Source organism: Monodelphis domestica, chromosome 3 (genome assembly GCF_027887165.1).
Source record: "Monodelphis domestica isolate mMonDom1 chromosome 3, mMonDom1.pri, whole genome shotgun sequence".
Taxonomy (NCBI): domain Eukaryota; kingdom Metazoa; phylum Chordata; class Mammalia; order Didelphimorphia; family Didelphidae; genus Monodelphis; species Monodelphis domestica.
In genome coordinates, this window is record NC_077229.1 from 418,478,168 (window position 1) to 418,502,458 (window position 24,291).

The 24,291-nt window shown below is 39.5% G+C and overlaps 1 protein-coding gene across 1 annotated transcript in view; it reads right to left on the minus strand.

The window, feature by feature from the left end:
* Positions 1–1,402: 1,402 nt before the first annotated feature.
* The window catches only part of LOC130458487 (lipoxygenase homology domain-containing protein 1-like), a 113,157-nt gene continuing 90,268 nt past the window's right edge, over positions 1,403–24,291 (minus strand). The window contains exons 5-6 of the mRNA XM_056824394.1: positions 12,057–12,155; positions 1,403–2,985 (exon numbers count right to left, since the gene is read on the minus strand). Coding sequence (XP_056680372.1) covers positions 2,741–2,985; positions 12,057–12,155 — 344 coding nt within the window. The 3' untranslated portion in view covers positions 1,403–2,740. The remainder of the gene's footprint in view (positions 2,986–12,056; positions 12,156–24,291) is intronic.

Here is a 24,291-nt window from a genome sequence, read left to right on the forward strand (position 1 = left end):
TAAAATAATCTATAGAAGAAAATGGCAAATAATTCCAGAATTTTTACCAAGAAAACTCCAAAAGGGGTTACATAGAGCCTGACACAACTAACCAAAACACAAATATGGGAGATATAGGGTCAACAAGATCTGAATTCAATTTCCACCTCTTGACACATACTTAGTAACCTAACCTTTCAGCACTCCTCAGACTATAAGTTGAAGAGAGGCAAAGGTCTACATCGATAGATAGAGAGATAGATAGAGAGATATAGATAGATAGATGGATGGATGGATAGATAGATAGATAGATAGATAGATAGATAGATAGATAGATAGATAGATAGATAGATAGATAGATGGATAGATGGATAGATGGATAGATGGATAGATGGATAGATGGATAGATGGATAGATGGATAGATGGATGGATGGATGGATGGATGGATGGATAGATGGATGGATGGATGGATGGATGGATGGATGGATGGATGGATTGATGGATGGGGAGAGAGACAGACAGACAGACAGACAGAGAGGCATACATATATAAAATCACAAATACAAAGTAACAAACAAAAAGCCAGAGTTTAAATTTAAATTAAGTATTGCTTTGGGCAGCTATGTGGCACATTGGATAGAGTACTGGGCCTGTAGTCAGGAAGATCTGAGTTAAAAATCAAGCCTCAGACAATTACTAGCTCTGTGACTCTGGACAAATCACTTAATCCTGTTGGTTTCATTTTCCTTGTCTGTAAAATAATCTATAGAAGAAAATGGCAAATAATTCCAGAATTTTTACCAAGAAAACTCCAAAAGGGGTTACATAGAGCCTGACACAACTAACCAAAACACAAATATGGGAGATATAGGGTCAACAAGATCTGAATTCAATTTCCACCTCTTGACACATACTTAGTAACCTAACCTTTCAGCACTCCTCAGACTATAAGTTGAAGAGAGGCAAAGGTCTACATCGATAAAGGGAATTTCTTCACTTTTTATCTTATGCCAACAAAATTTAATAAAATCAATCAATTAAAAAACAACTCCCTCTCCCCTGCCCCCCCAAAAAAGCCTTGTTTCTGAGTCTGGAGCCTGGTAACCCAATCCCACTCCAGTGGAAAATAAGCTCTCTCCACCTCAGAATTTTTATAGTTTCTTGGGACCTCTCTCTTGTTCTTCTGACCTTATCACATTCTCCATTGTATTATAGTTAATTGCAGCTTGGTGGCAGAGTAGATAGTGTTGGACCTTGAGTCAGGAAGGATTGAAAGATATTCTTACAAGTTGGGCAACCCTGGGCAAATCACTTAACCTATTTCAGTCTCAGTGTCCTCATCTGTAAAATGGGTATAATAATAGCACCATGACTCTGAGCACTCTCTGAAAATCTCTTGTTCTACTTTTCTAACTTCTTCCTGGAGATGTGCACCTGGATATCCCACAGCCACCTCAAATTGTACGCATCCAAAATTGATCTCATCATCTTTCTTCCAAATCCTGCTTATGTTCAGAGGTATTTTCTATTTCTATAGCTGACAGTATCTATTTCTGTTGCTGACAATACCATCCACTCAGTCACCCAGGCTAACTTCAGTCATCTTTGACTCTTAACTCTATCTCATCCCCCATGTTTAATCAGCTGCCAAATCCCATCAAATCTGCAGTCGAACTGCCTCTTGAAATACTTTCCTATCACTGCAACTACTCTATTAAGACCTTCATTTGTTCTCATCTAGACTATTATAGTGACTTTTTAGCTAGTCTTCCTGCTTTTACCTTCCCTCCTCCACTGCAATCCATCTTAAAGAAAGCTAGCTGCCATGAAAATAATCTGGGGAATTTAAAGAAAGCCAAGAAGATGCATATGAAGTGATGCAAAGTGAAGAAGCTAAACATGAGGGAACAATCTGAACATTAAGTGATAATAAATAATAATAACACTAAAAAAGCAGTAAAATGAATGAATTACACCAGTCCTAGAGAACGGATAAATATTCCTTCCCTTTTCAGAGAGAGTAGACTCTATGTATGTGTATGTGCACACAGGAGCAGAATAAATATAAAGAGAATAACTATAAATGAAGAGGACATAGTAGGTAGTTACTCATGGGGCATCCAGTGTGAACTTGTCTTCTGCCCCCTTTTCAAAGTTGTCTTTTGCACTTTCCAGCATCCTTTGCCCGAGGCACATGCACATATAAACAGGCACACAGCAAAAAAAACACAAAGCAGAAAAATCTGATGCCCAGGCCTTCACTACTATTACAATAGAAGAGTCCATTGATGATCACATTTTTATAGCTAATTCTAAAAAAAAAAATCCCTTGATCAAAAAAAAAAATCTGAAAAATCAAAGAATAATGAAAACAAAAGGGAAAATGTAAGGTAAGAAAAGTAAGGTAGTTGGAAATGGAGGAGACAAGTAGAAGGGGGAATCATGGAAGGTTTCCTGTAGAAGGTGATGCTTCTCAGTGCTGTCTCCCTTCAGACTACCTACTTTGTATGTATCGTGTATATACTTACATATGTAAATATCACTTCCCTTTTTAGAATACAAACTTCCTGAGGGCAGGAACTACTTTTGCATCTTTGCATTTATTTAGCACAGTGCATGGCACATAGTTAGTGCTTTATTAAGGTTTGTTGTGAGTGCTTTGAGAACAGGAACTGTTTCAATCTTCTAGTTCTTTCTCCAATGTTTAGTATAGTGCCTAGCACATTCTAAGTGCTTCATAGATGTGTCTCCTCTATTCACTCACTCTAAAAGTGGAAGGCCTTGAACATTATGCTGAAGAATGTAAAATTTATCTTGTAGGTGATAAAGATCCATTAATACGTGGAAAGAACCCACCTTGGACAGGAACCAGCCTGGAGATTTGCCTTTATTGTTATGGCCAATGTTGATTTTTATCAGCTGCCCCAAATCTGGTGCATCCAGTGTGAACTTGTCTTCTGCGCCTCTTTCGAAGTTGTCTTTTTCACTTTCCAGCAACCTTTCCCCTAGGTACATGCACATATAAACAAGTGTACAACAACAAAAAAAACAAAACAAAGAAAAGCTATCTAATGACCAAGCCTTCTGTGGCATCTCAATGATCAGTTCACTGACAATCATATTTTAAAATATCTTTATAGCTAAATCTAAAAAAAAAAAAACTCTTGATAAAAAAAAAAATCCAGGCAGGCAGCTGAGTAGCTCAGTGGATTGAGAACCAGGCCTAGAGATGGGAGTTTCTGGGTTCAAATCTGGCCTCAGACACTTCCTAGCTGTGTGACCCTGGGCAAGTCACTTGACCCCCATTACCTAGCCCTTACCACTCTTCTGCCTTGGAATCAATCAATTGATTCCAAGATGGAAGATAAGGGCTTTAAAAAAATCCTGAAATATCAAAAGAATAACAAAAGGAAAATATATTTACAATAAAAAGACCCTTAAAAAGCTAATAAAAGTGATCAATTATTAGCTAATGTGATTTCTTTTAAAGAGGAGTAAACCAGATTATCAACATCAAAAACAAAAAAGTGCATTCAAAAAATAGGAAACAGAGAAAATTATTAGAAACTATTTTGCCAAATTACATGTCAATAAAATTAGGTATAAATTAGGAAAATTAGGTATAAAAATATAAAATCTCAAGATTAAAAGAACAAGAAATAATAATTTTTGTAACCCAATCTCAAAAAAAAAAAGAAATTGATCAGGTTATAAATGAACATTCAAAGAGAAAGCTCCAGGGTCACATGGATTTATAACTCAGTCAACCATTCAAAGAACAATAAAATAAAACATTACAGAAACTGTTTGCAAAATAGAGGAAAAAAAGATTCTACCAAAAATGAAAAAATAAAATAAAACTATTGGCCATTGTCATTTATGAATATTAATGCAAAATATTGAATACATACTAGCAAAGATACACAGAAACATATTTTAAAAGATAATATTACAAAGTTAAATTTGTACCTCAAAAAAAGGGTTGGTTCAACATTTCTTAAAGTATCATAATAGGTGCTATTTATTTTATTTTTTAAACCCTTACCTTCTGTCTTAGTACCAGTTCTAAGATAGAAAAGTGGTGAGGGTTTGGCAATTGGGGTTAAGTGACTTGCCTAGGGTCACACAACTAGTAAGTATATGAGGACAGATCTGAAACCAAATCCTTCTGACTCCAATCCTGACATTCTGTCCACTGTGCCACCAAGTTGCTCTAATTATATTTACTCTAACAAACAATTCTATAGGAGCAGCTAGGTAGCTCAGTGGATTGAGAACCAGGGCTAGAGGCAGGAAGTTCTGGGTTCAAATTTGACCTCAGAAACTTCCTAGCTACGTGATCCTGGTCAAGTCACATAACCCCCATTGCCCAACCTTTATCATTCTTCTATCTGGGAACCAATATACAGTATTCATTCTAAGATGGAAAGTAAGGGTTTTTTTTTAATTACATAATTAAATCAAGAGTTGAAGAAAAGACTTTTTAACAAAACACATGACAATCATTTCTATTAAAAAGCATAAGAATGTAATAAAAGTATGAGGATAAATAACTTTAATTTAACATGATAAATAGGGATAGAGACTAAACTTCTAATTTCATTCATATAGAAAACAATCAGAAGAGAAAATCCCATCCACCAATGAAGCCTGGCATCATCTCTGTGACCTACATAAACATAAACTTTAAGAAGTTTCCAAGATGAAAAGTAAGAAGAAGAAGGAGGAGGAGGAGGAGAATATTGGGGGGGGGGGAAGAGGAAGAGGAGGAGGAGCAGCAGCAGCCAAGAAAACTGAAAGGTTATGTGATTTGTCAATGTGTCAGAGGGGAACTTAAACCCAGCTTTTCCTAGCATGGATCCAGCTCTCTATTCAATACCATTCATTTGCTTTTCATATGCTAAACAGTATCTAGATCAAAGACAAAAGAAGGATGTCCATGGTCATTGCTCACATTTAATATAGTTCTATAAAAATTAGACATGAAAATAAAATCAAGAGAATAAGCATTAGCAAAGAAAAAAACAAAACTATCGCATTTTGCTGATGCTATAATGGTGTAGTTAGAGAAATCTAGAGATTTAACTAAAATTTAAACATTTACTATCATCAATAAAGTAGTAGGACAGGGGGCAGCTGGGTGGCTCAGTGGATTGAGAGTCAGGCCTAGAGATGGGAGGTCCTAGGTTCAAATCTGCCCCCAGACACTTCCCAGCTGTGTGACCCTGGGCAAGTCACTTGACCCCCATTGCCTAGCCCTTACCACTCTTCTGCCTTGGAGCCAATACACAGTATTGACTCCAAGATGGAAGGTAAGGATTTTAAAAAAAATAATAATAATAATAAAGTAGTAGGACATAAAATAAATCCACACAAATGATCAGACTTTCTATATATTATCCCCCCCCCAAAAAATAACAAAAAAGGGAAAGAGAAATTCCATTAAAATAAACTATAGAGTGCATAAGTATTTGGGCATTGACCTATAATGACAAACATAGCAATTATATGAATGCAACTATAAAACACTCTTTACAAAAACAGAGACAGTTGTAAATAATTGGAGCGATATAAATTGCCTGAGTGGTCTATGCTAATATAGTAAAAATTGCAAAACTACTTTAAGTTAATTTATTTATTCAATATCATGCCAATTAAACAACCAAAGAGTTAGATTATAGAATCATTTTTTAAATTCATTTGAAAGGGACAAAAAAAAATCCAAAATCTCAAAGGAAATAATGGAGGGAAAACAGAAGGAAGGAGGACCAATAGTATCTCATCTCAAAATATATTATAAATCGGTAATCATCAAAACTAAATGTTCCTGCTTTTTAAAAAAAATAGAAAAGTTGATCAATGGAACAGATTAGGGACATAAGATACAAAATCAAATAAATATATTAGGTTTGTGTCAATAAAACCCAAAGACTCCACATACTGGGATTAGTAAGGATTCACTATTCAAACAAATACTGCCATGAAAACTGAAGACCAACATCGCACAATGTACACTACAATAATCTTCAAATGAATGCAAAGCCTAGATATAAAAGGTTACATGGTGAACAAATTAGAGAAACAGAAAGGAAGATACTTTTTATGACTACAGATAGAGAGGAATAGAGGAAATCACAGGAGATAAAGTGAAAATTTTTGATTACATACAATTGAGAAGTTTTTGCACAAAATCAATGAAGCTAAAATTAGACGGGAAATCATTAACTTGGAAAAAATATTACAGCAACTTTCTATAATAAAGCTCTGCTATCCAACATGTATAAATGAATTAATTCAAATAGTGAAGAGACATTGCCCAGTAGGTGAGTGGTCAAAAGATATGAACAAACAGGTCTTAAAAGAAGAAAAGCAAAATATCAACAACAAAATGAAAAAATGCTGCAAATCACTAATCATAAGAGAAATGCAAATTAAAACAGTTCTGATATCCTATTTTACACTCAACAGATTAGAATCACCAGATTAGAAAATATCACCAGAAAAGGAACATGACTATTAAAAAGGCCATGAAAGTTTACTAATACACTGTCAGTGGAGCTGTGAATTCATCTAGCCATTCTGGAAAGCAACTTGGATCTATACCAAAAAGTCTTAAAACAGTTTAGTAGAGTAAACTGAAACAGGAGTTCCTGCATATCTCTTTAATCCAGCAACATCTGCCAAAAAGAAATAATAGAAATACACAAAAGATTCACGTATAAAAATATTCATAGAAGCACTTTTGTTGTAGCAAGTAGCTGGAAATGAAGAGAATTGCCATCACTTTATGAATGACTGAATGAATTAATCATATAAATATGATGGAATAATACGATCATGCTTTAAAAAAAATAAAAGGTTTGTACATAGAGAAACCTGGAAAAACTTATAGGAATTTATATAAAATGAGGTGGGCAGAATCAGAGAATACTTTAAATTTTTTTTCTTTTAAAACCTTTACTTTCTGTCTTAGAGCATAAGGGTGGTAAGGCAATAGGGGCTATGTGACTTGCCCAGGGTCACACAGCTGAGAAGTGTAGCAGCCCACGCCTAGCTATGGGCAAGGGGAACAGTGGGCATGTGCAGATTGCTCAGTCTTGAGCATGCTTAGTACTGCTCATGGCTGGGAAGGCCTCTGACCCTTGACCCCAGCTTCTCCCAGGTTAGGCGGGAAAACAGGTTTCTTTGTTCTCACCTGGTTAAGAGAAACCACACCTATGCCTTGTTATTAACCAATGAGAATCATCCCTATGTACTGTGTATATTTGCATATCAAAAACTATATTTAGCCCAGCAAGCTCCGCCTTCTCTCTCTCTCCTTCTCTTTCAGGCTAGCTGATGGCTGTCCTTGCAGGAGCTTGGCCTCTGGCCAAGCTCCATCTTTAATCTTTCTCTATTCACCTCTCTGACCTGTGTGGTATGGATCTCAGGACTGGAAAAGCCTACGCAATGGTCCTTTGATCGGAGCTTAGCTGTGGCTCATTGATAATTAATAAAGACTCATTCTGACCACCTCATATCTCTAATAGGACTCCGTCACTCCCCTCGTGGTATCAAAACTTCTATCCTGTCTCTATCTTCCTACCTGGTGGCTTCTCTCCCCTCTGAGAGAGCTACAAGAAGTATCTGACACCAGATTTGAACCCCAGACCTCCCATTTCTGGGCCTGGCTCTCAATCTACTGATTCACCTAACTGCCCATGAATAATTTAATTTATGCAATGGACACAACAAAAAAATTTTAAATCAACTTTAAAAGTCTTAAGAACTGTTAAATACAATGACTTCAGAATATCAATAAGCATATTACCCACCTCTTAACATAAAGGTGTTAGACTAGAGGGACAGAATGAGAAATACATTTTCAGATCTGGACAATGCATGGATTTGCTTTGCTTTATTATGCCAACTTGAAACAAGGGGAGGAATTGGGTTTTCTTAAGGGAAGAAAGAGAATCTTGGGGCTAGTGAGAAAGAAAGAAAGAAAGAAAGAAAGAAAGAAAGAAAGAAAGAAAGAAAGAAAGAAAGAAAGAAAGAAAGAAAGAAAGAAAGAAAGAAAGAAAAGAAAGAAAGAAAGAAAGAAAGAAAGAAAGAAAGAAAGAAAGAAAGAAGAAAGGAAGGAAGGAAGGAAGGAAGGAAGGAAGGAAGGAAGGAAGGAAGGAAGGAAGGAAGGAAGGAAGGAAGGAAGGAAGGAAGGAAGGAAGGAAGGAAAGAAGGAAGGAGGGAGGGAGGGAGGGAGGGAGGGAGGGAGGCAAGGAAGGAGGCAAGGAAGGGAGGGAAGAAAGAAGAAAGAAGAAAGAAAGAAAGAAAGAAAGAAAGAAAGAAAGAAAGAAAGAAAGAAAGAAAGAAAGAAAGAAGAAAGAAAGAAAGAAAGAAAGAAAGAAAGAAAGAAAGAAAGAAAGAAAGAAAGAAAGAAAGAGAAGAAAGAAAGAAAGAAAGAAGAAAGAAAGAAAGAAAGAAAGAAAGAAAGAAAGAAAGAAAGAAAGAAAGAAGAAAGAAAGAAAAAGAAGAAAATAGGTCTGTGAAGCATGTAAAGAAAATGTACAGAAGAGATTAGAAAGAGAATTAGAGGGAAACAGACAAGTGAGAGATTTGGGAACTAACAGTGAACTGAGTAAATGTTTACAAAAATAAACTGTCCATAATGAGATTCTTAGTTTCCTACATAATCCTCTTTTTTCTATTCTTTGTATATGGAAATGCTTTTACTTTATCATGTTTCTCAAGGTCAGAATAGCAAAAAAAAAAAAAAATTAATCTCCTAGCCCATCATCAGCCCCTTGATATCAAACTTTCCCACATTTCAGTCCCAGGTAGGTGATGTTTTTGCTCACAGCCCAACCCTCTGACATTCTTCCACCTCCCAATTTACTCCCCAGCCCTTAATCTATGCAATCCTCATTCATCCTTCAAGGCTTAAATACTACCTCTTTTCTACTAACCAAAGATTAAGCAGCACAACCCCAAGCTTCCATACTGTGCACATGTCACTCACTCACTTCTCGACCCCATCTACTACACTCATCTTCTCTTTGGGGGGAAGTTAGAAGTAGATACTTAGTTAAAAACAGTTATGTATCCCAGACTATACGATGGTTATTGAAGTTCTCTCTGGCTCTGCTAGTCTAACTCTAAGGAGAGGTACAGGAGAGAATTAAGTGGGAGTGATGTCTTGCCTTCCTGATGAATGAAGCGTGAACTATGGTTCCAGACCTGCATAAGCACCTCACTAGAGGAGTAGCCAGGTGGAGATGGGCTTCTTGAGGTGAGCTATCTATCCCTCAGAAAAATGGCCAGCCAAGAGGGGGGAGAGACAGGGATGAGAGAGTTAACCAGTGGCCTTTAGGTAAACTTATTAATCTCATAACACCCTTATGAGGCATCTGGGTGGTACAGTGGATAGAGCACTTGTCCTGAAGTCAGGAAGACCTGAGTTCAAATCCAGTCTCAGACACTAGCTGTGTGGCCCTGGACATGTCACATATTCTCCACCTGCCTCCATTTCTTCCACGGTAAAATACAGAGCAGAATATCACCTATCTCATGAGGTTGTTGTAAGGACCAAATGAGATATGTGTAAAGGGCTTCGTACATAACTGGCACATAGTAGGTGCTTAATAAATGCTTATTCCCTTCTATGGAATTTGTGATCATTCATCAAACTGCATTCAAGTGCTTCAGAAGAATCATGCTACAATAATTACAAACGATTACAAAATCAGGCATATGATCATTGTAGCAGGCAACTAGAAGGTAATATGTTATCAAAAGCAATATAACTGCCACCATTTTTTAAAAACACTTACTTTCTTAGTATCAGTTCTAATACAGAAGAGCAGCAAGAGCTAGATAATCAGGGCTAAGTGACTTGCCCAGGGTCACACAGCTAGGAAGTGTCTGAGGTCAAATGTGAGCCCAGGTCCTCCCGACTCTAGACCTGGTACTCTATCCACTGTGATATGATATCTCACCATCCCTAACCACCACCATTTATTATTTATTTATTAAAAACTTAAACCCTGCCCTAGGCCTGGGGGAAATACAGTCTAGATAAGGCACAGCTCCTGCTCTCACATGCACAGAAATCATATTATTATTATTATTTCTGTTTCTCAAAGAGATACTAAAATTTGATACTAGTGGTGACGCAAAATGAATTAACACAGTAGTAAGTGTACAGGATCTGGAGGCTCTTAACAGGTCATGTCTCATAAACCCTCTCATTGTTCAGGTGAGGAAACGGGAACCCTGAAAAGGGAAATGATTTTTCTAAAGCCTCCAAGTAGTAAAAATAACAGCTCAAGGACCCAAAAACAATTGCATCTTTTTAAAGGCGTGTAAAATGTTTGTGTATATTAATTGGTCTTCTCCCTCATTTAATCTGAGTTAAGGAGGATTTGCTTTAGCTACATAACAGCTCCATCGCAGGGCTTCATTAAAGCAAACCTTTCAATACGACTGACTGACAGTTTTCACAAAATCATTAATATTAGAGCCAGAGAATTCCTAAGAAGCCATGTAGGCCAACAGCCTCATTTCAAGGATGAGGAATCTAAGACGGAGAGAGGCTAGGTGATTTCCCCAAGGTCACCCAGTGAGCATCTGTTGGAGCTGGGCTGTGGACCTTGAAATCCAGCTGGGATAGATTTCAAGGCCAGTGAACTTTCCACCCTACCACATATGAGTCTAGTAACGGGAGGCACTACATATTCCAGACAATAAGGCATGCCAATATAACAAAGCTCTCTGATTTGGGGGGCTTCTAGAGAATCACGTTTCACTTACACTAAGCTGCCTTCATTCTGAACACTCTTTCACCCTACACTTTTTTTTAACCCTTACCTTCCATCTTAGAATCAATATTGTGTATTGGTTCCAAGGCAGAAAAGTGGTGAGGGCTAGGCAAGGGGGTTTAAGTGACTTGCCCAGGGTCACACAGCTAGGAAGTGTCTGAGGCCAAATTGGAACCCAGGACCTCCCATCTCTAAGCCTGGCTCTCAATCCACTGAGCCACCCAGCTGCCCCTACCCTACACTTTTAAGGGAAATGTCATCCCTCCCAAGTCCATCCCTAGTGCCTCCTCATTCGTGACAAGAGGTAGGAAGTGAACCAGATTGAGTAAGAACAGACCCATCCCTATAAAAAGCCATGCATGGGCTCCATTGCACAATAATGACAGATCCTAGCATCCAACACATTGACTAGGAAGAGCAGTGAAAGGCTTCTCAAGACCCAGTGGTGCCATATCTAAGGGAAATGTGTCCATCTGTCCAAAGAACTATCTCCCACCCTTACCTCTCTTCTTATCACAGACTGAACAACTACCACACAAAAGGTTCCAATAGCCTGGCTCGTTGCATCTTTCCAAGGATGTCTCTACTCTCTGCTCACTCCCAGTGCCTCATTTTAAACTTTGGACCTTCTCACTGCATAATTAAGGCATACTGCCTCCTCTGTTATTGGCTTCTCTGAAGACCTTGTGAAAGGGTCTAAATCCCCAGACTTCTGGAAGAGACTAGGCTATAACGTTAATTCCCAATATTTCAGATGAAAGTAAAGCACAGAATGTAGATGATGTCAGAGAGCAGAAAACTGTACTATCCAAGTAAGAAAGCCCCTCCTGGTGAGCTTAACTCAGGGAACAAAGGAACCAGGGTTGCTTTGGATCATGTGATAGGGAGAAATTTCAGAGGAGAAAGGAGTCAAGTAATATCTTACCCCAAAGCCAAGTAATCCACATTTGAAACATAAGCATCGGGCAAAATGCCCCATGTCCTGACCACAAAAACCTGCTTTCTTTGGAGAATTTTGCTTCCCAAAGAAGACCAAAGTGCAGACTTGAAGTATCCTTTCTTGTCAGGCTGGTCTAGTGTTTTCTATGCTGTTTCCCTCTCTTCTGTCTTTTTCCACATGCAGACACTGGATTCCTTTCACAAAGACTGGAACCAAATCCTATGGACTGGGGCAAGCTTGCTGGAAAGTGTTCTGCCTAAAGCCAGCCCAGATGGAGTTTAGAAAAGAAAGATGGCGGGGTGGGGATGGAGGGTGGAGCACAGAGGAGGAGGCCTGAAATTACCTGTATCACCATATTCTCCAAAGATATTAATTAAGACATCTGCATCTGTCCCAGCACCAAATATATCTCCAGTGTAAACTTTGACATCATATTTGTTATCTGCATGGAAAGAGAGGGGAAAAGAAAGCAATTCATGAAGTTTTTCCAACAAGTTGCCTCAGCACAAAAAAAAAGACTAAAAAAAAAACCCAAACATTCAATTCTGGAATAATTAGGTAGCACAGTGGATAGAGTGCTTGCTAGGCTGGAATCAAGAAGATCTGAGTTCAAATCTGACCCCAGATACTTTCTAGCTGTATGACCCTGGTCAAGTCTTAACTTAACCCTACTTGCCTAGCCCTTCATACTCTTCTATCTTAGAAATGATTCTAAGACAGAAGGTAAAGGTTTAAAAAGAAATTCAATTCTTCCTACTCTTTGGCTCCCTTAAAGACTGAGTTCAACTCTTATACCTACATTTCATACTTGCATCCCCCAGGGAGAAGTAAGGGAAAGAGGTAAGAAAGGGGAGAAGGAAAGGAAAAGAGAAGAGAGTGAAGAAAAAAAGAGCACCCATTCAATGTTTACTATCTGCTATTTGTAGGGCAGCAAGGTGGTACAATGGATAAAACTCCAGGCCTAAAGTCAGAAAGTCCTAAGTTCAAATCTGACCTTAGAAACTTACTAGCTGTGTTACCCTGGGCACATACCACATTTGCCTCAGTTTCCTCATCTGTCAAATGAGCTGGAGAAGAAATGGCTAACCACTCCAGTTCTTTTGCCAAGAAAACTCCCCCAAATTGAGTCATTGTTGTCTTCTTTCCCCAGATAAGAGTTAGACATGATAGAACAACAACAAATGTGCCATTTATTGACAGTTAACTTTCTAATGAAAGGCAGCATAGTCTAGTGCATAGAAAACTAGCCTCCAAGCCAGAAAGTCAAGTGCCACTTCCACATATAATGGGCAAGTCTCCTTGCCCCTCTCCATGCCCTAGTCAAATCTCTAAGAGTAGGAATTACAAAGGAGATGCCACTGTATGGGTGAAGGGAGCTTCCCCAACTGGGAGTACCCTACACCAATGAAATTCCAGATCCAGTCCTTCTGCCAAGCTCTGGAAGGACAAAAACAAAAGGTGAGAGGGAAGAGTTGAACTGTGACAGGCACCCAGGAAGGGGAGAGGCTTATCCAACAAGATCATAGGTCTACCAAAGTTATTGACATGAGCTCATTCAGAGTATTATATGGAGTAGACTTGTACCCTCTTTTCCTTAGTGACAGACCTAAAATACCTAACCTCTGCCTCACATACACTTAGAGGAAAAAAGAAGGTGTGTACACCCCCACAAAAGACAATGGGACTGCTGATCACAAAAATACTTTAAAGATCAAATAGCAATACTGATGGCAATAACAATAGTAGTAATAAGGGACATTTATAGAACACTTTGAAGCTTGCAATATTCTTGATATGCTCATCTAATCCTCATGACAACTCTGAGATGGATGGAGAAGGCATTATCTTCATTCCCCAGATAAGAAAGCTGAGGTTCAGAGGCTAAGTGGTTTGGCTATGTCCCATAGCTAAGCAGTGCTAGAGAGAGAATCCAAACCTAGACTTTGAGGAGAACTAAAACCCCAGGGTCCAAGTCAGGTAAAGGGTATGGGGGGCTAGTAAATTCAGTAGAATGAGAGACCTTACCACTCTTCTGCCTTGGAACTGGTGATACTTCGTGCTGATTCTAAGACAGAAATTAAGAGTTAAAAAAAAGAATGAAGATAAAAAATAAGCCCTGAGCCTCACTAAAGACTCTGAGGTGGGGCTCTAGAATACCCACAATGCTCTGGCACTTTCATGAAACTACAATATCATGCATGTGGCATTCCAGGGCCTGGAAGGGACTCATTGCCCTGACAAGCTTGAATCAGCCAGATCGCCTCACTCCAGGATGCCAGACGCTCACTCTCCATCCTGCCGCAGTGTTCACTGTTTTGGTGCCAGCTGGCACAGGCTTCCAAGTTCCATCCATTTTATTCAACTTTATTCTCTAACGAGATCTGAGGCCTTGCCTCAAATAAGAACAAAAATTTCCCCTCACCGGTAGAAAAGGAACCCCATGGCTGATCACGAAATGGGCTAGAAACATAGGGGAAAGGAATTCAAATTCCAACTCCAATAGGTCTAAATGTCAATCCTGGTTCCAGGCAAAAAAATGGAATCAGGAGAGTTGGGAAAAGGGCCAAAACTCCAGAGGGAACTGGAAATGTTTATCCTGGAGAAGAGTAGGCCTGAAAGGAAGGGGGATAGGGGTGGGACAAAATTTCTTCCTTCAAATATGTGAAAGTTTGTCATCTGGAAGAAAGATTAGGTCTACTCTGGATAGCTCCAGAGAACTAACCAGTAAAATTACAAGGAGGCTAATTTTTTTTTTTAGATTTTAGCTCTATAAGGAAAAACTTCCTAACCATTAAGACTGCCTAAAAATGAAATGGTCTGTTTTTTTTCTTTTGAGGATGGTATCTCTGCTCCTAACTCCCCAACTGGAAGTGTTCAAGAAGGAGATAGAAGACCATTTTGTGGGGTATTATGAGAAAATGTTTTTATTCTGGGAGCCACGAGAGATTAGATGGCTTAAAATATCTCTTCCAAATCTAAAATTATGTATTTCTATGTCCAAGAAAGGACTTCTCAGAAACAGGAATCTAGGACCAATAAGGTGAGAGATTAAGCACCCCAAAATTGACAGAGGAAAGAAGTCAAAATCGACCACAAATCCAGAAACTAGGAGATCATAGTAATAGCTAAGGAGTTTGACATATTTGTTCTTGTGCAATCATAGATGTAGAGCCAAAAGGAATCTTAGGACTCACCTACATTTGAGAATGAGGAAGTAAGGCTCAGAAAAGTTAAATGACATGCCCAAGACCTGCTACTTATTAAGAAACAGAACAGAGATTTGAATCCAGGTCCTCTGATCACAAAGTGAGCTCTTAATTTCACCTGTAGTATATTTCCTTGAATCAGGGAAAAAACCAAGAAACTGATTGTTGGAGGAGGTAAAGGGTCAAAGTAGAGACTTTTGATATAGAATCCATGGTCAAGAGGAGATTTAGAACATGCATGTCCAAAGAAGACAAGGGAATCTGCAGTACGAGAATCCTGCAGTAGGATCAAGTTAAGGGTTTGGGATCCAGGAGGTTGAGTAAAAGAAAATGGAAACTAGATCTTGGTGGCTGAAATGGACCAATAGTCCAGAAATCAAGGGAATGGACCCATCAAAAAAAAAACAATGCAAAGGTGGACCTGATCACAGACCAAGGAAGATTTTTGGTCTGGCCACTTTTATATGTCATAGTAAGTTTGGGCAGTTCTGGTAATAATGCAGATACATACAAGGAGTACTTGAAGCTAGCTAGAAAATGAATGAATGAATAATGAGGAATTTATAAAATAATACTTACTATGTGCAAAGTACTATTCTTAGCACTGGCTACACAAATAGAGAAGTAAGGACAGTCCTTGCTATCAAGGAGCTCACTTTCTAATGGAGAATAGGAGATTTGTGCCTTCTAACATCTAATTACATATAGGGCAGAAGTAAGAGCTAGGGTTGTCTTTTCTTATAAAAAGATTGTCCAGATTGCCCTACAGTGAGGGCTTATTTATCCTACATCCTCTATTTCATTCCATCTCACCGTGCCTGAGGATACAGTGCTATGTGATCATACCAGCCCTTGGGTGGATATATATAAGTGCCAGATGGCTGAGGAAGGTGGTATATGGCCTAAGGCTTGCTAACATTTGGAACAGATTGTACCCTTAAGACATTGTCTGGCTAGAGGGGAGACATTCTAACAATTTGATCTGTCTAGAAATGGGTAGACTACTGGATTACATGTTGCCTTGCCTTGCTATGAATATGAAAATATGACTCATTTATTAACTGTCATGGTGAAATGTTCAATAGTTTGTGTCCAGCCCGTAAACCTGGGGCTAAGGATGCTGACATTTAGGGGGAAGGCTTCCTTTCGTAGCAGTCCTCTAGTTCACCATCGCCATGAACTTTGTGAAATTCTATTCTTGCTTCCTCATGCAGACCTGACCCATCACCACCAATGCTGTGTTACCTCTCACCCTGGGTCTGCCTTCCTCCCAACTATGATTTTCTACCTCTTTCCATGGGCTGGGGAAAGATGTCAATGGATATTAGCCATGTTACAAAGGGATAGTATGGACTCATTTTAAAACAATTAGTCCTTTTTCCTGGTTTTCCTTTCCTGAACCTGAGACAGGCTGCCCTCTGTGTTACCCATGTCACTTCACCTGAATTTACCCCAGATGTAACTCCACTTAAGCATGGGGGGAAAGAGGAAGAAGGGGTCAGAAAATGTAAATAAGAATGAATTCATTACCGACCCTTCCCAATGTTCCAGTGAATGACTGTGTACCTCTTTGCATCCAGTTTTACAAGTCCTCTCTCCCAGTATATACCCCCAAGGAGGCATTGACAGGACAAAGGAAACATACTAGGCATGAAAAAAAGACACTCAAGAATTCTCAACTCCTAAAGCTGTGTTGAGACACAATAAAGTCCTACTTCAATTCAACAAACATCTATGAAGCCCCTATTATAAGCCAGGCAACAGAAGTGTCACTGACAATTCAACAACAAAAACAAAATAGGTCTTGTCCTCAAAGAGTTTACACTCTGATACCAAAATGATTTAGATTCATTTGAAGAGGGAAAAAGAAACAACAGCTCTCTTCTTCAATTATGGTTGTTAATAAGGTAAGATTTGAGGGGGCAGCTGGGTAGCTCAGTGGATTGAGAGCCAGCACTAGAGACGGGAGGTCCTAGGTTCAAATCTGGCCTCAGACACTTCCCAGCTGTGTGACCCTGGGCAAGTCACTTGACCCCCATTGCCTAGCCCTTACCACTCTTCTGCCTTGGAGCCAATACACAGTATTGACTCCAAGATGGAAGGTAAGGGTTTAAAAAAAAATAAGGTAAGATTTGTAAATTCTTAAGTATAATGTATGATTTATAATTATATTATTTATCTATATTACTTAATATTTATTAATAATTTTAATTCAATATGTATCTCTCTTGATAGAATGTAAGATTCTTGAGGGCAAAGATTTTTTTAATCTAGCACCTTGGACAGTACTTAGGCCATTATAGATGGTCCTTAATGATTGCTGATTGACTCATATGACTTTTTAAACACAGGTTTCTAAGCATCAGCATTCAAAACTGCTTCTCTATGCTAATGTGTGCTGGAAGGAAGGAAGGAAGGAAGGAAGGAAGGAAGGAAGGAAGGAAGGAAGGAAGGAAGGAAGGAAGGAAGGAAGGAAGGAAGGAAGGAAGGAAGGAAGGAAGAAAGGAAGGGAGGGAGGAAGGAGTATTCATTATATGCCAAGCAATAACTAGGTTCTGGGGATACAAAAACAAAAATGATACCATCCGTGTCCTTCCCCTCCTCCGACCCCCACCAGAGAATTTATAGTCTAATGGAGGAATCAACACATAAAATGGCATGATAGAGGCTTCTGAGTTCCTTGGGGTGATGCAACCTGGCTTTGCCATCTTCTCATCCCGGTAGACCAGTGTTCCCTCCCCCAGGTGCTAACAATTCATTTATAATCTACTCCGGGGATTGTTTACTGTGCAATTCACCCTCTAGTCTGACTTCCCTCAGCTGCCAGGAGCCCCCTCTAGCTACTGCTATTGTCCACTGACTCTATATGTACAAAGGAGAGGACAAAATCATTTTGCCATCAGTGTCAACTAAACATAAATAGGAAGTTAAAGCAGCCTTTTTAAAGTCACCTAAAGGGTACAGAGTGAAGAAAGCAGAGTCAAAAAAAGCAATCTCTGTGATAGGGTAAAGAAAGTCAGCATGGAGTTTCAACAAAACTGATGGAAAGTATCATTATCATTGTTGATGCCATCCTGTCATACTTAAAAGACATTTCTTTCCTGACTGTTAACAATCTGATTAACTTTTGTTCAGGAAATGTGTTTTGTAGGGGGGCTTATTTGCTGTGAAAAATCCATTATGTCAAAATAAAACATCTATATATTTTTAAAGGATTTTTAAATTATCAAATATGTTGTACTTCTGAATAGAACTAATTTGGGGATTATCTGTTGTTATGGATAATCTTTTGATTCGAGTCAATAAACATTTGTTAAGTGCCTATCATGTGTCAAGCACCATGCTAAGTGCTATTAGTTGAGAATTATGTCTTTTATTGAATCACAGTCAACCAGTAGTGACCAGATTGAAGTTAAAATTCAAGGCTTGAAGATAAGTAGTTGTCTATTGGTTGGCATGGTTCCATGGAAAGAGAACTGGATTTGGAGTCAAAGAGCTTGAATTCAAATCTTGAGTCAGTCCACTACCTATAGGACCTTGCAGAAATGACAATCTCTCCAGGCCTCAGTTTCCTCAACTGCAAAATGAAAAAGGTTGAACTAAATGACCTTGAAGGTCCCATTTCAGCTCTAGCACTAGGATCCTGTGATCCTCTGGTTGGGAGGAGAAAAGAATTTGATCAAAGGGTAGAAGAGGAGTAGTAGAGATAGAAATAGTATGAGGCAAAAGGGAATAAATAGCAATAATTGTCATAAAAAAGCTAGCATTTATATAATGCTTTATATACATTTTATCTCATTCTGCTTATGTTGTTATTCAGTTGTTTTCAGTCATGTCCAACTCTTCATGACCCTATTTGGAGTTTTCTTGGCAGAGACACTGGAGTGATTTATCATTTCCTTTTCCAGTTCATTTTCCAGGTAAGGAAACTGAGGACAACAGGGTGACATGACTTATTCAAGGTCATACAACTAGTGTCTGAGGCAGACTTTAAACTCAGGTCTTACTGACTCCAGGTCCAGAGCTCTACCCACTGCACTATCTTAGCTAGCCCCATTTGATGGGTGAAATAATTGAGGCTCACAGAGGTTACATGACTTGCCTAAGATTACCCAAGCATCTCCTTACACTAAATCCAACTAAGTGGCACAGTGGCCCAGAGGAGGCAGGAAGATCTGAGTTCAAATCTAGGCTTGATATTTCCTAGCTATGTGATCCTAGGCCAGTGGTTCTCAATCTTTCTAATGCTGTGACCCCGCAATACAGTTCCTCATGTTGCGGTGACCCCAAACCAAAAACCTATTTTGGTGGCTACTTCAAAACTGTAATTTTGCTACATTTATGATTCAGAATGTAAATACCTGATATGCATTATGTATTCTCATTGCTACAAATTGAGAGGTTGAGAACTGCTGTCCTAGGCAAATCACTTAACTTGCCTGCTTCAGTTTCCTCAAATGTAAAATGAGGATAGTAACAGTATCCATGTCACAGAATTATTATGAGGATCAAATTCAATGATATTTGTAAAAAGACTTAGCATGTTACCTGGCACATAGTAGATGTTCTCTTCTCACTAACTCGGGTTGGGTGGTATAGTAAAATCTGAAAGGAGCAGACTAAGTAAAATATCTATAGTACTAAGGTTTAGTTGAGGCTGATCCAGATACCAGGATGAGAATTAAATGTTAAAATAGACAAGAATGCAAAATCAGTATTATGGGGCAAAGTGAAAGAAAGGGGCAAAATAATACATGCAAGAGGTTGCCTTGGGATGCTGACCTGGCACCAGAGCTATCAGGGACAGATGCAGTGAGTGGTGGCAGAACCACTGTGGTGGCATTTTCTCCAAGATGCTTAGTAAGTCCAAATAATGGGAAAGAGTTAGATATACCTCTGATTAAACCAGCCTCTGCACAATACTGAGAAGAATGTTCATTAAGAGTAATTATGCTTAACCCCCATTGCCTAGCCCTTACCGATCTTCTGCCTTGGAATCAATAGATAGTATTGATTCTAAAGTGGAAGGTAAAGGTTTAAAAAAAGAGTGATTATAATATATTCAGAGAGGAAATCCTCTGAGGGCAGGAGTAATGGGGGAGCCATGGTACCCATGGATGTTTAGTCTTAGGTCTTTCTCCTTATATTTCTTTAGTGCAATATCTGGTGGTACTGACTGGTATCTGTATTAGGCTAAGTTCATGGCTTCCAGAGCCAGAGCAAAACAAAAGCATTCCCAGTCAAAATTTAAAGTCAAATTCATTTAAAGGAACCCAAGAGACAGCAAAGCTGATCTTCTGGATGTGGGGTTTGGGAAGATGTCACTGAAACTCATTTGTGTACCTCAGTTGGCACAGGCCAACTGAAAGTTTCCTATTTTTAATTATTCTTGCTAACTTTGTGCTAAGCTCAGTTGTTACTAAACTACTGAAGGAGCCTGAGTGGGACAAAGGCTCCATAATCCCATCTAGTTTCAGTTTTGATGATATATGTTGCTTTCCAGCTTATACCAAGGTTGGAAGAGTGAAGAATAATGAAAATTGTGGTCAGATCCAAACTAGGAGAGCCCATCTAAATTATAGCAGTTAAGCTATTTCCCAATTCCCTGTCCCTAGAGAAAGGTGCCCAGCAACTGGCACCAGGCATGCATAACAGAGTGACTGTTAATGATAGCTTGTGTTCTCCATGTGCACTGGCAGAACATTCTTTTATGGTGGGCTTCTGTGTACTAACCCTGCTCACTTCCCTTTCTTAATAACTGCAGCAGCAAGAGCTGTAATAGTTTCTATAATACTTCTTGGCTTACTAATTGCTCTTGTTTTTTTTCCAAAACAATCCTGTAAGTTAGACAGGACAAGTATTATTTCAGTTTTACAAATAAGGAAACTGAGGCTCTTTAAGATATAGCCAATCAGCCATCAAAACCCTAACTTTCTTACTCTCAGAGTAGTAAGTACTCTTTTACTATACTTTGCACCAGGACTCAGCACTTACACTCACAATATCTTTGCACTGAGGCAAATATTCAAGTGTTTGCAGAAATCTTTCTGACCCTCTAGGAATAATAATGGTTTTCTCCACTTTACCTCAATCAAGAAATCTCTTAACAACAATTAGGTTATAGACCCCTCTGGCACCTGGTAATACCTATGGACTATTTCTCAGAATAATGTTTTTTGCCTACATTCATAATTGAAGGAAATGCTAAATTTCAGTTTGAAGTTAATGAATACGAAAATGTCATTTCTCCCCACCCAAGTTCAGATTCCCTAAAATCAGTCCTGGGGTAGAGTGATCTTCTGCGGGCACCGGGTTAAGAGCCCTTTACCTGAAGAGATTCTTAAGTAAATGTGTTATTTCATGGTTAGAATGGCCTGTAATCTCTGCTACAGGAAACGCTGATACTGGAGCATCTCTTGAGCTCAGAACATCTGAGCTGAAGAAGGACTGAGCCTGGAGGGTGTCCTCACTAAGTCTGGTGAGCCTCCAGGGATAGGGGAGTCTACCAGGATGTCTAAGGAAGGATGAATCAGCTTACATCAAAACTCTAATGCCAAACAGCAGGGGGATCAGGGCTATCTGACCGTGACCACTGAATTTCTAGGGTAAGATTGACCTAGTCCCCCCCCCAAAAAAAAAGTTATTTCCTCTTCTTTACTGGTGATGGAACCATCAGATAGCTCTCTGGGGAAACTAAGGCACACAGAGCCCAAAGCAACATGAGGTCCTGGAGAAGCTGAATCTACAAAATGCTCAGACTCGCCAATCTCGGAACTTGGCACTCCCCAATCTCCCTGACTGCCACCCCTACTATATGTTGTGAACAATCACACTCCGACCCACAGAACGCATTTCTGGAAAACCAAATTTCAGGCGCAGTACAGGGGGGAGGAGGGCAACAAATCCCCTAGCCGACAGAACAGCTGAGACTAGGCTGGGCTGCTCATTATGTTCCCGACAGCAGAAGCCAAACATATGCCCCTTTAATTAAGCCACCTTTTGATTGCTGGGGGAAATTGACAATCCTCTCCCTAAACGGCTCATTCTTTGTGTTCCGAGCTCCATAAGGAGTTTCACATGTTGCAGCGGCTTTTTTTTTCGGGAGCCGCGAGAATCATGAATGAAATGACCAGAGTTTCTTTTGTTAGCCTCCTCAGGCACTGGCGAATCTTATTTTTAATAAAGAGCTAATACAACACCTCTTTATTTTTAGCAGAGACTTTCATGGCGTGGCTTCGTTCCCTACCGCCCATCCCCCCACTCCCATTGTGTCCTGATGGGTTTTACGCCCCTACACACCACACACTTCGGGGTTTAATAATATCTGAGACAGAGGTGGGAGAAGTGAGACATTCACAGCCGCCATGTAGGAGGAGATGAAAGCCGGCAAAATACAGCAAAGCTTCCCAGGGGGGTGGGGAGATACAGGGCAGAAGGCTCTTTCTCCCACAAGGGAAAGTCTCAGGGGCACTGACAGGAGGGACGGGATGAGAGCCGTGATTTTGAGGAAGCCAGAACAAAGTTCAAAGGCAGATAACTACACATACTTGACTCCCTGCGTGTCTGTGTTGCAGTACATCTAGATTTCAGCTAATGACCAAATGAACCCCCAAAATTACATTTGTATAACACCATAGACCTACCCAAAAAAGTCACTTGGGAGAGGGAAGACTCACTGGCCCCAAATGTCTCCAAACCGTGTAGCTGGCTCTCTTATTTCTCCTGAGCTTCATTCACCCTTTACCACTTAGTTACTGCCTGTGAAATATTGCCCCTTATTCCTCTCCTTTCTTCCTCGCAACTGCCCTGTAAAAGAAACAGTATAAATATTGTCCCCATTTTACAGATGAGGAAACAGATTGAGACAGGAAAAGTGATTTTCCCAAGGTTACACATTTAGGAGACTGCAGAGTTGGGATTCAAGGCCAGTACTCCAGGGTCCAAATCTAGAACTCTTTCTACTTCACCACAGTTTGAACATCTGGAACCAAGTCAGGGCAACAATAAGTCCAACCAAGAAGTCTAAAAGACAAAGAATAAGGGATAATATCTCACAGTAAGTGGTAAAGTGCCAATGGAGCTCAAAGAGATAGAAGAGCCAGCTACACAGTTTGGAGACTTGTCTATAAAGATGATCTTTGAACCCATCAGGGTGAATGAGATTCCCCAAGCATAGGGGTGTGGAGAAAAAAAGGGAAGAGGGTCTAAGAACAGAGCCTTAAGAATGTTCCCACTTATCAAGAGGATCTAGTGAAAGGATCTGAGAAGAAGTCAACCAGGAGACTGCAGTGATCAGACAAGAAAAGAGAGGACACTGAGGAAAAGGGTTGCTTTGTTAAGATGACTGGGATGCTTTTTTCTGATGTGCCACCTTCTGATCATTTTGTTATTGTTGTTATTCTGATTTTGGTAGTCCCCTAGACAGTAGAAAAAATTGGGGCAGCATATGATAGAGACTCAGGATTAGAGAAGGGAGATCCTGGGTCCAAATATCACCTCAGATACTTCTAGACAAGTATCTTAACCCTGATATGCCTAGTCCTTAACACTCTTCTGCCTTGGAACTGATACTCAGTATTGATTCTAAGATTATGGTAAGAATTTTTTTAAAATAACCAAGGCAGTGGTGAATGGGGTTGTCATACCAACGTTCTTTCCCCTGTTGAGAGCTCTTCTTCCTATGCTGAGACTGTTGAATAAGCCAAATGGTCTTTAGGAAATACTGAAGAGAGTAGCAGTGCCATGAAAAGAAAAATATCTGCCTGTATAAGAGAAAGAAGCAGCTAGGTGGCTTCGTGGATAGGGTGCTGGAATTCAAATGTGACCTTAAATATGTATTAGCTCTATGGTCCTGGGCAAGCCATTTCACCCTGTTTGCCTCAGTTTCTTCATCTGCCAAATGAGCTGGGGAAGGAAATCACAAACCACTCTAGTATCTCTGGCAAGAAAGTACCAAATGGGGTCATGAGAAGTCAGACACAACTGAAATGACTGAACAATAACAAGTCAGGATATTTACTACTTGTATGACCTTGGGCCAGTCAGTTAACTCCCTGGGCTTCAGAGCTATAAAATGAGGGGGCTGAACTAAATGGAGTCTGAGCTCCCTTCTAGCTCTAGTTAATGGGACAGCGGACTTCTCTATCTCCTTGCAGTCTCTCTGGTTCTTTTGTCAACAAAGGGTGACCTTTGCAATTCTTTACCCTCTTTAACTTTTGTCATTAAAAAAAAAAATCCTGATTCCCCCAATGAAATATACCCAGAGGAGGAAAAAAAGGCACAGATAGCAGAAGGCAGAGCAAGGCAGGAGGTCCTAAGTGTCAGGCAAAGTATCAAACAAGTAGGAGATAGACAGGAACTGAGAGAACACAG